Source organism: Leptinotarsa decemlineata, unplaced genomic scaffold (assembly GCF_025532065.1).
Source record: "Leptinotarsa decemlineata unplaced genomic scaffold, Ldec_3_MD MMD2_tig00026328_RagTag_RagTag, whole genome shotgun sequence".
In the NCBI taxonomy this organism is placed as follows: Eukaryota; Metazoa; Arthropoda; class Insecta; order Coleoptera; family Chrysomelidae; genus Leptinotarsa; species Leptinotarsa decemlineata.
This window is the reverse complement of record NW_027412688.1, coordinates 25,203,488-25,219,921: the sequence shown is the minus strand read 5'-3', so window position 1 is coordinate 25,219,921 and position 16,434 is coordinate 25,203,488. Positions and strand designations below refer to the sequence as shown.

The window sequence follows — 16,434 nt, the reverse complement described above, 5'->3', positions numbered from 1 at the left end:
TGAAAAACTCCGAGCCTAAGAAAAGAAACGCTTTTTTTTGTTCGAAATTGGCTTTATTCATCAGCGTATTCTCCTTCAAGAGCCACACAATCATTCCAGCGCAGCTCTAACATTTAAGCGTCAAAGAGGCCTCAGTTTTATAGCAATAACCTCTTCATTCGAGCGAAATTTCTCACCAATGAGCATTTTTTGAGATCTGCGAACAGCCAGTAGTCGCTGGAAGCCAAATCCGGCGAATATTGTATAATATGCGGAGCATATCAAAGCCCATTTCGTGCAATTTTGCCATCTTTTTCATTGTGACACTGTGCTTTGTCTTGATGAAGCAGCACTTTCTTTTTCTTCATTTTGAGTCGTTTTTTCGCAATTTCGGCCTTCAAACGTTCTAATAACGCTATATAATATTTACTGTTGATGGTATTTCCCTTCTCAAGATAGTCGATGAATATTACACCACGCACACCCCAAAATACCGAGGCCAAAACTTCTCCAGACGATTGTTGTGCTTTCGAGGGCTCTGGAAGAGTTTCACCAGTTGCCATGTTTAAACATGGCTAAATACTGTTCAGAATAATCAAGAGTTTCTTGTTTTTGGCCAACAGTGAGCTCGCGCGGCACCCACTTTGAACAGAGCTTTCTCATAGTTAAATGCTCATGCAATATAGAGCCAACACGTTGATATCTTGTCAATGTCAGTTAACTCATGCAACTTCACTTTTCAGTTATCCAAAACGATTTTGTGAATTTTTTAATGTTTTCTGGTGTTACTGCCTCATCGGTGTCTCTACGACCACGTTTGAAATCAGCAAACCAACGTTCAATTGTTGTTTCTGATTGGAGTCCTAGTAACACTTTTCAAGCTGTTGCTTTGCTTGAACAGTATTTTTTCCCATCAAGAAGTTCTGTAAAATTAAAATACGTAGTTTTTTTGATCCATTGTTTTGAAAATAACAAAAGTAGTGTCACTTTTCTTCTTGTTTGAATTCCTTTCTTTCAAAATGTGATTTTGGTACAGCAAGAAATTTGCCTGTATCTTCTTGGTTTCTGTTATAAATCACTCTAACCACACTTTTTTACAGCTGCCGTTGGGCAACACAGTCTTATCTTGTATTCTTTATTCAATTCAATTAATTGTTCCAATAAGGAATGATATGGACTATAACTTTCTACAAGGACGTGTTTTAAAACACGTCCTTAACCGTCCTTAACCAAACTGATATTCGTTATTCAATCTTTCAGATGTAATAATCAGCCGTTGGTGCATGTTTACTACTCAGCATTGAACTTCAGAGACATAATGGTAGCGACAGGAAAGATATACTTTGACGACAAAAATCCAACCACGCCCGAGGTAAATATAGGTTTGGAATACTCTGGAGTGACTTCTTCCGGAAAAAGAGTGATGGGAATAGTTGGAGCCGAAGGGATGGCATTACAAGTGCGAGCTCATCCCACATTATTATGGGATGTACCTAAAACATGGAGCCTGGAAGAAGCTGCGACAGTCCCAGTCGTATATGCAACGGTAATTCATTTGAATTTATTATTTCGAAACAAGTGCACCAGGAAAAACTCCTATGTATTTTTTCCAAAGTAGACTTCTAAAACAGGAAAACCAACTCATGTCGCAGCCGATAATGTGTCGAATAAATTGCTTTCAAATTTATGCATATGTTCAGTTATATCACCACGCATCGAGGTTTTTGTACTGTTCTGAAGATCTGTTCCAGATACACGGATGTTCGGATTTTGTTGTTTTACTGTTATTGCTTAAACAAAACAAATATTGAGTAAGTTTCGATATATTATGAAGGTATCAAGTTTTGAAATGAGTACCGAGTTCCGAATCGATTTAAAAAAAAATTCAATGTTTCAAAACTAAATATGCCGTGTGACACAGACTTATGGTACACCCCCCTTTTTTCTTCATTCTTTCACCTATTTTTACGGAACTATTGATATTGATTATGCTTACAAAGATGCACTTTTTGACGTAATTTTTCCGGAAATCTAATCAACGTTTAATTTTCACATAGAACACCCTGTATATTATTACATTTTTGAAATCTACACAATTTTCTGAATCTAATGATACCCCATAATTGATATTTTAAGTGTTAAGACGCTCTAGACAGCCATGAAAATTATTAAGTATTTTCGCAATTTAATAAAGGTAAGTTAATGAGGTGGCTATGAATTACAAACAACTTTTGACATTTCTATTAACTGACACTGTTTGTTAATTACTGAACACATTGTTGTCAATCGGATTTCTAACAGAAATGAGTAAAAAATGCCATAAGTGTATAACAGAAACGAGAAAGTAGATATGCTATTGATTTATGGGGAATGTCGGCAAAATGCAGTTGCGGCTCACCGGGTATACTCGGAGCGATATCCCGCCGACAATGTCCGGCTAGAAATTATTTCAAGCGTCTTGAAGAGGAGTTCAAACGTGAGCCTGATCATAATGAGGGTAATGAAAATTTTATTACATCTGAAGAAATGGAAATAAATGTCCTCATGAGGTTGGAAATCGATAAAACAGTATCTCTTAGGCAGCTGGCTCTTGAGTTGGATATCAGTCGTGAAAGTGTAAGAAGAATTGTAAAAAAACACAAGTATCGATCTTTCAAATATCAACTTCATCAACATCTGTATGACGCCGATAGCGTAAGAAGGGTGGAATACTGCAGATGGGTTCTACACAATAATGTGCATCCCAATAATGAGTTTTTGAAAACAATTGTATTCTCAGATGGGTCAAGATTCACCAATCTTGGTTTCTTTAATAAACAGAATACCCAATATTGGGCACAAGAAAATCAGAATTTGTTTCGGCAGAGAAATTTCCAAAAACGTTTTGGATTCAATGTCTGGTTGGGAATCGTAGGGGTTAGGATAATTGGCCCTATAATATTTGATGGTCCTTTGAGTAGTGATGGATACCTAGGTTTTTCAGAAATGAAATAGAAGGATATTTCGAAGATTTACTGCTTAATCTGGCAAATCGACTGTTTTTTCAGCAGGATGGAGCACCTCCCCATAATTGTAGGATAATGACAGAGTACCTTCGTGATAGATTTGGGGAGCAATGGATTGGAACACATGGTCCTATAAGGTGGCTTGCTAGATCACCCGACTTAACCCCGTTGGGCTTTTTCATTTGGGGTCACTTGAAAAATATTGTCTACGCAACTTCCCCAACAACCCGCGAGGACCTGGAAGTACGAGTAAGACAAGCAATTCAGAATATAACGCCTCAACAATTGCCCAGTGTGATTCAAAATACCGCGAAAAGAGCTCGAAAATGCCTGGATGTTGACGGTCTACATTTCGAACAGCTGTTATGATTTATTTGTGTATTTTAAAAGAGTTTTGTTTCCTAAATGAATTACAATATGAGAAAATGAGTATCTAAGTTTCATTCCATACAATGATGTTGATTCGGTGTGTTGACGTAATTGAAATAATATTAATTCTTTTCACGTTCATGTCCCTCTAGATCAAAAAATAAACCGAGCGTCTTAACACTTAAAATATCAAGTATGAGGTATCATTGGATTCAGAAAATTGTGTAGATTTCAAAAATGTAATAATATACAGGGTGTTCTATTTGAAAATTAAACGTTGATAAGATTTCCGGAAGCTCTCATTTCTGTTATATTCATCATTATCATTCAATAGTGCTCGGTTTTAATATTTCCAGTAATAAAATTATGTGTTCAGGTTTACCATCTATTTTGAAATTGAAGAGAAACTTAAGAGGGTATTCTATTTTTTTCTGACATTGTTTATCGATCTATTGCTAAATATGTACCAGGCTTGTATACATAAGTGCAAAATACTTCAAATAAAATGTCATTCGATTATTTCCATATGAAATTTTCGGTATGAGGGTTGTTATTGGGAGGGAATGTAAAATATGCTCCCCTGAAACGAAAGTTTACGTGTTTCACGATTTTGTAAAGTCTCATTATCAACTAATGACCTGTTTCAATTGGAGAAAGCTGCACATCTATCTCAAGAAATGTGCATGAAACAGATCAGAAGGTGATTACCATGAGTAGACAATTCTACTCATATCCTGTTGGATTTTTTAGCTACCATTTCGATACTGGAATTACCTTTTCCTTTGTTTTCATGATCTTTTATCATGGTTCGGTTAAAACGTGTCATTCAATCCCAATCGACTGAATCTCTGGAATAGGAATATCACTATCAAATTATCACTATTGTGTTTATGGGATTGATCTCTCCTTTGGGACGATGGGTATTTATTGTGTATCGTCTGAGACGTCAATTATTTACTAGAACCTTTTTTTCTGAAAGCAATACCAGACGATTAGAAGGAGATTCTTCTCAGAATGCCTTCAAATCTGGATGATCTAATTTGCACATCAACAATATTTTTGACCTGTCTCTATATACAATATCAAAATGTCCGATTCAGTTTGCCATCAAAAATATGTTTAGAAAACGGTTTCGGTTTATCATTTTGGACTCTTTTTGATGATCTCCTTTAGAGGATTTTAAGGGAATATAATTGTATAAGAAGGAAGCTTCAATTATTTGAAAATCGCCCTAATCTCTAGAATTTCTGTTTGAACTACACCCAACTACCCATCGGGCTGATGACACGTCCTTCTTATTGAGTTCTTCTTCTTGTGAAGGGTTATCTGACCAGACTGATATCGCAGTTGCTAATATGCTTAATTACTGCGCCAGAAACGGCCTCGTACTAAATAGTAATAAATCTAATACCATTGTTTTCTCGCTTAGAGAAATGGACTGCAGTAGGTATATTGGTTAGAGCTAATACTAAATCTATTGTGCAGAAAAAATCGGTCAAATTCTTAGGGTTGAATATTGACTCCCAATTATCCTGGAATGATCATATTGACTCTATTTCTATTGAATTATCCAAGCATTGTTTCGTTATTTGGAATCTCAGAAATTCTGTCCCCATTAATATTTTATTAAGCTACTACTATGCCTATGTTTACTCAAGTCTAAATTATCGCTTAGTCTGCTACGGTAACGGCAGCAAATTGAATGATCTGTTGATTGTTCAAAAAAAGATACTAAGAACCATGTGTTTTAAAAAATATGGTGATTCTTGTAAGCAGTTATTTACTGAGTTACAAATTTTAACTGTGATATCCATGTATATTTTAAATTGTGTCATTTACATTAAGAATCATTACCATGAGTTTCAGCAAAGGGATACCAACCGCATAGCTGCTGGTTATACTCTCAAGCAATATTATAATCTGATAGTTCCTGTACACAAATTAACATCTGTATCAAACGGACCTCATGTTATGTCTATAAAGATATTCAATGAACTTCCAGCATTCATTAAAAAAATTTCAAATCTCATGAATTTCAAAAATAGCGTTAAAAATATTCTCTACAAAAATGCCTTTTATTCACTTGATGAATATTTTCAAACTGATCTGGCTGCTTGACATCACGATTGTTTGCTTGTTTACTATTCCACTGTTTATAATAAGTTTTTTTTATTTGTTTTATATAATCATCTCCTACATCTGCTATTGATTTGATTTTTGTATGTATATTGCATATTTTATCACTTGATATTTTTCAACTCCAATCTTTACTGTGTATGTGACGATTTCTATGCTTGTAAAAAAGTCTCATGGAAAATAAAGTATTGTATTGTATTGTATAAACTATTTATCAGTCATTGAACAATTTCTTCAAACATATATTATTTTTCAGTGTTACTACGGAATGATTCTAAGAGGAAAAATTAAAAAAGGAGAGTCGATTCTGATTCATGCAGGTGCAGGAGGAATAGGTATCGCCGCTATTTCAATTGCTCTTAGCTTGGAAGCTAAAGTATTCACGACAGTGAGCACCCAGGAAAAGAAAGATTGTATCATGAAAATGTTTCCAAGTCTTGAAGACAAAAATATAGGTATGTCAGGAATGGATTCATTATCTTATTTAATTTTTGTAATTTCTGTTTGAGTTTATGATAATTTTTATAAATCAAGAATTATCGGAACGTCTTACACTTTATTTAGGATATTTTTGTTCCTGTTCCTTGGTATTTGCAATATTTTCATCATAGCTACTACAATTTTGTAGTATTCGATATTTTCCCTTCGATTTTTTCAACAACTGAAATATGTGACAACACTGAGGTCACAATTAATCTAATCTTCAGTTAATAACACACTTATTAACATTTTTGGACATGTCTGAAAACTACAATAAACCTTGAAGAACAAACAAAGCTCCACTATTTCCGCAGAAAGGAAGGAACCTCTCATTACCAGAGATAAATCTTCTCATATACCTCAATTGATGGTCTTCCAAAAATACCCAAACCTAACATTCGACTTTGCTCTATCGTCAGCGCCTTTGGATTCCCCACACAGGCTTTCGTAATATACCTAACAAAAATCCAACGACCACTAATAGAACAGTCCTTTTCATACAATCATTTTATAGAAATAGCAAAATCTTTCAATATTCAATAAACAGGTACCCTCATGAGCTTTGACATGGCGTGCCTTCCATATATATTCCAATATCAGAAACATTAACCGTTTTCAAAACCAAACGTCAAATTTCCCCAATACTCTCAATTTCGACACCTACTGCATATCCAGCACATAGTTGCTTCCTCAATTCAACAAACAAGTGAAAGGCATCTGCATGGATATGTTCTGTCTGTTTTTTCGTTAACCAGCTGTTCCCCCCCTACGAACAACAACGTTGTGCGAGCTAGGGACTAACGAGGTCTTACCTTTTACATGTGATTCTTAACACGAGTTGGACGATAGGAAGTGAAAATCGATCGTCCGGCCTTGCGGTTCGAACCACCGGTTCACACAGCGGTTGATTAAGTGAGTGAGGCAAACCACCCACGTCAATCTTTCAGGCTATCCTCCCACCATTGGAAGTTTCGTCAATATCAGTAAATCTTGTCATAAAAGCCTTTGAGATCAGAGTGCCATTAACCATCTGATATTCTCAAACCCATGCGTTTGTTTCGAAATGTATATGACGTTTCGTTATGAGGTCCTATGAGTTAGATAATCTCGATACATCTATGAACTACATCAATTGCCAACACTACGATCAGAAATTCAGAGTAGGGCGTTCTAATTCCAAAATACATCAATCTGTTCTAACAGTGATTTCCAGAACCCAATTTCATTCAATGTTCTCATTCCATCCTCTATGCATACACAGGATATCAGCAAATTATCAGTGTACGTTCAAAACTCTACCACACCTCGGCGAACATAACACCTTATCAATGGTTCTCTGAAATAACGCCAGAGAGTTGGAAAGCCTAAAAGGGACTCTCAAATACTCCAATCCGGACCATGTTCTATTGGCCGATCAGCAGATGTAACTTTAGGATGAGCAATAACTTTTTCAACCGTTTTAATTTTTTAATATAAAGCACACAGCAATGTGAGTTTATATTTACACTAATTTAAATTATACTTGGTAAAAAAAAACTAAACGGCGGTAAAATTTATTAGAATTACCAGTCTTACAACATTTTATTTCATTGCCAACCCCATTACATTAAAATAATGTTGCCAACTTCAAAATATTTTAGTAGTTTAAAATGTATCTTATATATTTTGGTACATAAACTTTATTTTTACTTAATAGAGTGAAATGTGAAAAATTGGTGGGTGATACAACTGATATAGCCTTTTTATTAGTTGAATATTAGTTAATTAGTTAAACAACAACTGTGAAACAACACTCACAATTTCATAGAATTCAATTAACTTCAACTGTTGCAGGCAACTCCAGAGATAAATCCTTCGAGAAATTAATAATGACTGAAACAAAAGGTAAAGGGGTGGACCTGGTGTTGAACTCTTTGGCAGCAGATTTGTACCAAGCATCCATAAGGTGTATAGCGAGGAGGGGCCGGTTTTTGGAAATTGGAAAAGTGGATGCTGTCAATGATACTCCCATCGACTACAGTGTGTTCCTGAAGAATAGAAGTTTTCACGGTGTTCATTTGGATGGTATATTCGCTTCTGAAAACGAGGAAGCCAAAAAAATTCAAGCCTTGCTTCAAGAAGGTATTTCATGAATCTTTACCTAACAAGTAATGAACTACATTATTTTTTTTCAAGGTATCGAAAAAGGCGTTGTAAAACCATTGCCTTCTACAGTTTACAACGATCATGGTGTAGAGAGTGCTTTCAGATTCTTGTCGTCTGGAAAACATAAAGGAAAAGTTCTCATTCAAATGAGAGAAGAAGATGCAAATCAGTTGCTCACTAGGACGATTCCAGCTAGTCCAAAGGTCTACTTTGATTGTAATAAGTCGTATATTTTGGTGGGAGGTTTAGGCGGTTTCGGTTTGGAACTCGCAAACTGGATGATCAGGAGAGGCGCCACCAAAATTATTCTGAACTCCAGAAGGCAAATATGGAATGGCTACCAAGCATTACGATTGAAATATTGGTCATCATTGCCAGGAATCACCGTTAAAGTCAATACAAATGATAGCAGCGATCTAGATGGTGCTAAACGTTTAATTCTTGATGCAGAAAAGCTTGGACCAGTTGGTGGTAAGGATTAAATTCTTACTATCCTATCCTTACACATATTCAAATTCCTCTGATGCCTTAACTGTTTACGTATATTTTGGTTTTATGAGGACACATTAGGAAAGAAATAGTCAGAGACAGTCAAAACTATAACCATGTTTACACAAGTATAAGCGTATAACATTCATTGTTATAGCAGTCAAGGTTCTAACATCCACTCGCTGGAAAGTATTCACACGGATCAAGCGTAACTACACAATTACTTTTACAAACATATCCTTAACTAACATTGTTACCATTATAACGTTGTAGTGAATAACAAATGTTTACCAAAAAAGTTCAAAACAATGAAGCAAGTCATTTTCCAAAGTGAAATATATTAAAAAAATTAAGAAAATTTCACGAAGTAAGAATTGAAGTTAATTTTAAGAAACCGACATTATTCATTAGAAGACACGAAGGAAGTTAAAGCAAGATTAAAAAATACAAACCCTTCAAAAAGCATCATCGAAGTTGAATCAATTTCCACAAAATAAAAAAAATTCAAGTCATTCCACAATTAAATGGTAGAACAAAAGTTCGATTGAAATAAATGAATACAAATTGCAACAAAATTTATGCCTAAAGTTTATCATATCTGTAATTTCCTTTGATACTTTATTTTTCAAGAAAAATACCAAATTTTACTTTTTGTCATCTATTACCCTTCTGACCATCAACGACAACAACTTTTTTTAAACATTCACAGCTAAGTAAATGAAACAAAAAAAATATACTGAATAAATAATATATGAATTACATATATTTGTAAAACAAGTAGCCAAGAGAACATCTCGAGTCAGGCACATTTTTTTTATATAATGATGGAGAGGTGGGAAGCGAAAACTTTTCTTTCCCGACAATAAAATATTCTTTCAAATAATATTTGCTAACTGACTAGAACGCAAATTCAGCGACCTCCATTTGGCTCGATCAAGAAACGGAGCCACTTTGGGACGCAGCTAAATCAACAATTACTAATGTATTAGCCTATCGATTGACAAATGATTCCTATGAGGATACCGCCAATATCCTTTGAGTTGCAAGACCACCAAATTCACACTAATTAGTTGCTATCTCTGTTTTTTACTTGAATATGATCGCGCTGTCTTTTGGAAGATTCCCGAACTGTTTTGTATCAAGATGGAGAAGTTGAAAATTAAAACCTTCATTTCCCGGATCGATGATGTAATGAATTCGCCTAATTTCTTGAGGATAGCAATGTCTGGCAGATAAATAAACGTTTTTTATGTTTCACGATGTCATTAACAAAATAGTAGGGGAGAGTGTTCCACAATCAGACACAAAATAGATTTTGCTAAATATTAACCTTATTTATTGAGCAAACGTAAATATGATTGTCACTTATACAAATTAAGGCTGTGCATAAGGTTCTATGGTAATACATACATCATTAACCAAAAAAATAATTCAAAAAAAGTTTGTTTGAAAATGAAAGGACAGTTGTCTGATTGTGGAACATACATGTTCCACATCCAGACACGGCATGTTCCACAATAATACAGAAGTTTTAGTACTGTTTCAACGAACTTCTAAGGCTGAAAAATTAACTTCAAATTTGATTGTTGCCGTTTTGTTGTTCCCACGCGTGATGGTTTTGGTAACACCATCCTAATATTTTCCAAGCATACCAAAGAGACGTCTTCTATTTCGGGGTAAATGAAGCTGTTATCATACTTAACGGAATTTCTCAGAAATTTAACTTCACATTTCTTATCTCTTTCACATAATACTTCAGCTATGTAATAAATTTTTTCCTTTTGTCTATAAATTCTATCAAAATAAAATCGGCAACTTCTGGCTCTTTATTAAGCTTATCTAGAAGAGGTTACAGTTACAAACATCGCCGCATTCTCATTTTCTTCGTCTGTTGAGTCTTCATCGAATCCTACTTTTCTTTTCGTGATATTTTTCTTCTTCAAGCTTTTTTTTTCCTCTCTATCTGTTAGTTTCCAGGGCGATCTTTTCTGGAGTGTCGGTGGCGATAATGTTTTTACCTTTTTCTCTCTTCTTTCTCTGATTCTTTCGTTCTTCAGCTTTTGTGTATCCTTTGAATTCTTGCGGACTTACGAAAGTTTCTGTGTTTTGATTTTGTGTGGGAGTTGTGTGTGTGTATTAACTGATGCTGAAAGTGAGGAGACTGACATAATATTTTCTTCAATACAGCTTGATGTTGATGGTTGATTGGGATCTATATGTGGTCGGGCTTTTTCATTGTTTTGATCCACATTTCTAGCAGTTACGCTACTAATTGCGAAGTCGTCATCTGTAAATATGAATTTAACGAAAGGATAAATCCCAGTTTTTCAAAATCCGGATTTAATATTAGCTGGCGTCATCAATTTTTCTAATGCATTATTAACACAGCCAGCTATATCAAAAATAGAAACGGGTATCCCAAGGTGTTCTAAAAGTCATGTTTGTAATGTAGAATGATTTGAACGAAAAAAACACAGAGACATCTAACGGATGTATCTTGTTGGAAGTATGCGGTGGTAAGGTCAAAATGATCATTTCATTTTCCTTTGCTAGATTCATTCCTGCTATCGTCAGATGACTCTCGTGATTGTCAAAAATCAGGAGGGAAGGGTTTTCTTTTGTGCTGGACGTATGTTCAATGAAGTGCCTCACAACGCTTGGAAACAACTCACGAGCCATCCATCCAGAGTCGGAAACCAATCCCAAAGTACCATACGGTGCTCCATAAGTCACAATTTCAACGGCACGAATTATATTCCACAGTCAGACAGCGTCTGATTGAGGAACACGAATGCTGTCTGAAGGTGGAACTTAAACCGTAATACAAAATTAAATTCAACTGTGAACTCAATACATAACCTACAAAAGTAAACTCGCTCATAAAATGTCAATAAAATAACCAAAAATCTGATCAACAGATTGTTTTTGTACTACTAGTTCCGAAAGAAAAATTAAGGCTTATAATATCAAATCAAGAATAGAAAAAACATACCTAGGAAAATAAGTTTTTTGTTGAAAAATGCTCAAATCCAAAAGAATAGCGTTACAACTTTGTTTACCAAAACTGCGTGTGTAACCCTACTACCCGAACGAAAAACATCGAACTCGCGGCTGTAATTTTAAAATTACTTGCTTTGTCTGATTGTGGAACATGTCTGATCGTGGAACATTCTCCCCTACTCGTATTCAAACCTCGGGTTTGGAATACTAGAGCAATGAAAGCCAATTTACATTCGAAAATTTGTACTTCCAATTAATTTGATACTCTTCATTTCCACAACAGATTCGAAATATTTTAGAGTTCATCACAACATCCACATATCGTTACGACTCTTTCACACGGGGAGCTTCACGTCTCTCGCTCTTATACGGGGGCGTTTATCACTCCTACCTCCCGCTCATTCGCACCGGGAGCCTTTTTAGCTCCTGGCTGCTGGCTCCTTGAGGTCTTCAGCCGAAAGGGTAGGGGAGCTGGTCTCCAAATCCTGAATGAAATGAAGATGATCGTCCTTGAGGTCAGTCGTAGAATGGATCGCACGCGAAGTGTTGCTATATACATTCTCTACCGTCGACACAAATCTCGACGACAGAACCGTCAACGATCAAGAATGGGATGGATGAAGTAACGCAATTTACGTTGAGCACCTTGCAGACTTCCACCCAACTTTTTAGGACTTCATTTCGGTCCTTATGAATGTCGAGACTTTTATCCCAAAGAGCGAGTCGGTTGCAGACAGCACTAATTAACAGCTCCACATGCCATTATAAATAATGTGAAGCCTCAACTAGGAAGAGCCATTTTCACTCCTCGTGTGGAAGCCTCAACTCATCCTTTTACATTTTGTGGAGGAGAACGTTGCTCCCCGGCTCGAGGTGCAAGAACATGAGAGCTCTCGTCTTACGAGACGTGGCGGCTCCCGCTGTTCGTCTGAAAGCTCCATTGGACTCCATTTTGGCGCTAAGAGTCTTCCTCTCTCTCGGAAGCGGGAGACGTGAAGCTCCAGGTGTGAAAAGGCGCTTAGAGTACTACCCATCTTCATGGTGGGTCAACAGTTCGTTTGGTGAGATTCTAACCTATCAGACCTGATGCATCTAATTGTTTTATTGCTGTCAAAAACAGATATGAAATACAATTCATGAGAGTTTTCTAGTGAACGTGCTCCAACCTCCGGTGTATCATTCTCAGTGGGAGCAGGGGACCGGAATTTCAAATAATTTTACAAATATGCTTCTAATGATCTCGGAATCGTCCAACAGACGAATTATGATACATATTTCTATTGAGTTGCATTGTTTTGCGAGTCTTTCGACACGTATACTTTCAAAAACATCTAGAGGCGTCTTATCAGGTGAGCTAGTGGGCCAGGGGGCAAAATTTCGCAAAAAATAAAAAATGAAAGCCCTTGACTTTGTATTTATTCAAATTCCGCATTCTCCGCAATGAAGGTGATATATTCTTAAACAGTTGAAAATTATCAATGAATTCATAGGGAGTGGTATCAATTAATTTGCGATAATCGATAAAGGAGGTCACAAACTTGTTAGAACTGTCAAAGAGCAAGTTTTCCTTAGAGCCACTCTTTAACCTTTCCTTCAAATGTCAACTTTGATATTATGAAGTAGTTAGTAGACTAAAATGAAATACAGAAATTTTTATTTTTGATTTTCACGGCATAAATTCGAGCTTATTGTATATGTATCAACTGCTCAACTATTTCATTTGATTTTAGGTATTTTCAATATGGCATTGGTTCTGAGAGACGCAATCTTCTCTAATCAGACGGAGAAAAACTTCGAAGACGTATTCAAAGCGAAAATTTCATCAGGTTTTAACTTGGATACTGTCACCCGTCAGCACTGCCCGAACCTGGATATTTTTGTGGTATTTTCTTCAGTGGCGTGCGGAAGGGGAAACGCCGGACAGACGAACTACGGTATGGCGAATTCCGCTTTGGAAAGGTTATGCGAGAAAAGAAAACGAGAAAATCTTCCCGGTCTCGCCATCCAGTGGGGCCCAATTGGAGATGTCGGAATACTTGCCAATGTAGATTTAGAAAACACGGTGAGAAATAATAAGAATGCTAGCCAGGGTTCCTCCTCAAAAAAGCCCAATAATAGAAGTTTTGAATACGTTATATACGTTATTTGATTCCAAGAAACTAGTAGCAACAAATGTTCATAAAGGGAATGTGTACAAATAAATATTCGTTCATGTACATTAAATTGAGAGTGGTTGACATAGTGGACCATGATCATTGAACATGAATGATGATTCTCAGCCATATATCTAGTTGCTTCGAAAGTATATCTTCTTTCGAGTAATTCAATGTGCATATGCAAGTACTTATTTCAGCAGGGCTTTTTCTTCCAATTTGTAACTATAAGTAACTTCTATGCATAATATACAAATCTGTATTAAATGTAATAACTTTATCCTCCGTTAGGTAGTTTTCCTACAATTTTTGTATAAAGATGGAGAAGTGGAAGTCAGAAAGCTTTTTTCCCATATATGAACTAATAATGATTGTGGACATCTAAAACATAATTGGATGAAACGAGTGGTGATATTCCTAAACTCTTTTGATACCATCTTGACAATATACGCGCGTAACAAACAGATTGAAAACTTGTATTGATAATATCAGTATCAAATCCGAAGAACGATATACTTCAGCTGTTATTGACTTCTGCTTTTTTGAGCATCCTGCTCAATTATGCAACATCCACAATCATGTATAACAAGACGATGAAATGAAGTATTTTAATGAATCATTAATAGCTCATTTATGTATTCGTTTATTTCATTGGGGAATTACTCGATAGCCGAATTCTTAGGATTTGATGAAACATCATAAGTTATACTCATGCACTATGTCTCAAATGATTTTTGTGAAATTTCACGATAAATTTTTTATTTTTTACATATGAGCCGTTTGGATAATGTGCTTTTCAATTCAATTTAAATGATTGAGATCACAACTTTCCGGTCTCCCAGAACCAGAATAATTTATGAATACTTTTTTCTAGGGTTTGATGGGTATGCTACCTCAAAATATAACTTCTTGTCTGAATTCCTTAGAGACATTCATGTTACAAGATAGTCCAGTAGGTTCTAGCATCGTTTTAGCAGAAAATGAAGAGTCTTCCGGCGCTGTGAAGAAGACAATAGCAGAGACAGTTGCTCATATCTTAGGAGTTAGAGACATCAGTACGTATTACTCATAAATTAACAATAAATCTAGTACTATAGACTAAACTACTACGGTCAGCGAAATTTTTGGACATCTACTTCAGTTCTCGGTTTTCCTCGATGAATGTATTGCGCAGGTCTCAATACGGTATAAGCTTAACCTCTCTATGGGCTGAATAGATTTCACAGTCGATTTTCTGGTAGAGGCACCACCCAAAATTCTCACAATAGAATCCACGATGTTGGAAATTACTTTTCGACAACGTCTAGTCAGACAAATTTTGAAACATATCAATATCAAAAAGGCGTCTGGTCCTGATGAAGTGCTCGTCATCGTACTTGAAAAGTGCGCGACATATTTTGCAGACATTTCAACCTGTCTTACAAGGAAGGGGTTCCCAAAAAGGGCAAGAAAAATCTTCTAAATAACTATAGCCGTGAACCACCATATCTTTAAATATTTGGAAGGCTATTAACATTTTGAGCGATCATCAATATGGCTTTCAGAAACAAAGATCAACAGGCGACCTTCTATCGTATGACACCCAAATTTGGAATAACGGAATCGAGAAACATGGAGAGTCAAGAGCTTTTGTGCTTGATATTTCTAATGCCTTTGGCCGTGTGTGACATAAGGGTTTGCTGGCCAAACTTCGATGCTATGGCTTGTCAGATCATTTTAGTTCATGGCTCTCCGGCGTCCTGAAAGAACGTTTCCTGCAAGTGGCCGTCGATGAATATCTCTCGAATACTCTCATCATCAACGCTAGTGTTCCCCAGAGCTCCGCCCGTAAGCATACTTTGAAGCTGCCGGATTCCATTCAGGAAAGAGCCATACCCCTGATTGGAGACACGAACATCACTTGCAACCTTGATAGTTCAGAATATCGAAGAAAGGTTGGAGATTTGTCTCTCTTTTGTAGATACTTTCACGGGAGATGTTCGAGTGACTTGGCACATTTGATTCCACCAAGAGCGGTACATATCAGAAATATGCGAAGGACTGTGGCTGCTCATTGTTTTGAGGTTCAACTTAGTATACCTCAAACTACACTGGAGAACTGTGTTTATGTGGAATAAACTTTTTGAGAACGTTTCTCGAAATGGATTCATACTCCAGCGATTCAAATCCAATGTGAATCGCTACTCTATTTGAAGACAAACAGTATTATTTAATGTTTTCTGTTTTTCAATTCATACTTTCAGTTTATGTAATTTAGATTTGTTACTGTAAGTTCTCCACTTAAAAAACATGTCTCCATTAAAATTTTCTTTATAATTCCTTTTTCCCCGTATATATCTTTTTCCTTATCGCACTGAATAAACTAGCACTCATCGCATGTTTTCTTTCAGAACTGGTGGACAAATCATCAACTATATCCCAGTTGGGAATGGATTCCCTGATGGTGACTGAAATCAAGCAAACTCTTTACCGAAACTTCCATCTAGACCTCAGTATTGACGAAATCAGATTACTTACATTTGAATATTTATTGGGACTTGAAGAAAATAATACTAAAGCCAGTTAGAAATGAACTGATGATAACTGTGTGAATTGTTGTTTGTTTATCACAATGAGACTTGTAATTGAACATAATCTTAAGCTATAATAATATCAATAAATTATATGCTTTGATAGTA

General features: G+C 35.9%; 1 protein-coding gene across 1 annotated transcript in view; it reads left to right on the top strand.

The window, feature by feature from the left end:
• LOC111502191 (fatty acid synthase) overlaps nucleotides 1-16,434 on the top strand; it is a 91,820-nt gene extending 75,386 nt beyond the window's left edge. The window contains exons 11-17 of the mRNA XM_074182216.1: nucleotides 1,240-1,525; nucleotides 5,746-5,944; nucleotides 7,803-8,090; nucleotides 8,145-8,585; nucleotides 13,334-13,665; nucleotides 14,631-14,811; nucleotides 16,147-16,434. Of these exons, the coding sequence (XP_074038317.1) occupies nucleotides 1,240-1,525; nucleotides 5,746-5,944; nucleotides 7,803-8,090; nucleotides 8,145-8,585; nucleotides 13,334-13,665; nucleotides 14,631-14,811; nucleotides 16,147-16,322 (1,903 nt within the window). The 3' untranslated portion in view covers nucleotides 16,323-16,434. The remainder of the gene's footprint in view (nucleotides 1-1,239; nucleotides 1,526-5,745; nucleotides 5,945-7,802; nucleotides 8,091-8,144; nucleotides 8,586-13,333; nucleotides 13,666-14,630; nucleotides 14,812-16,146) is intronic.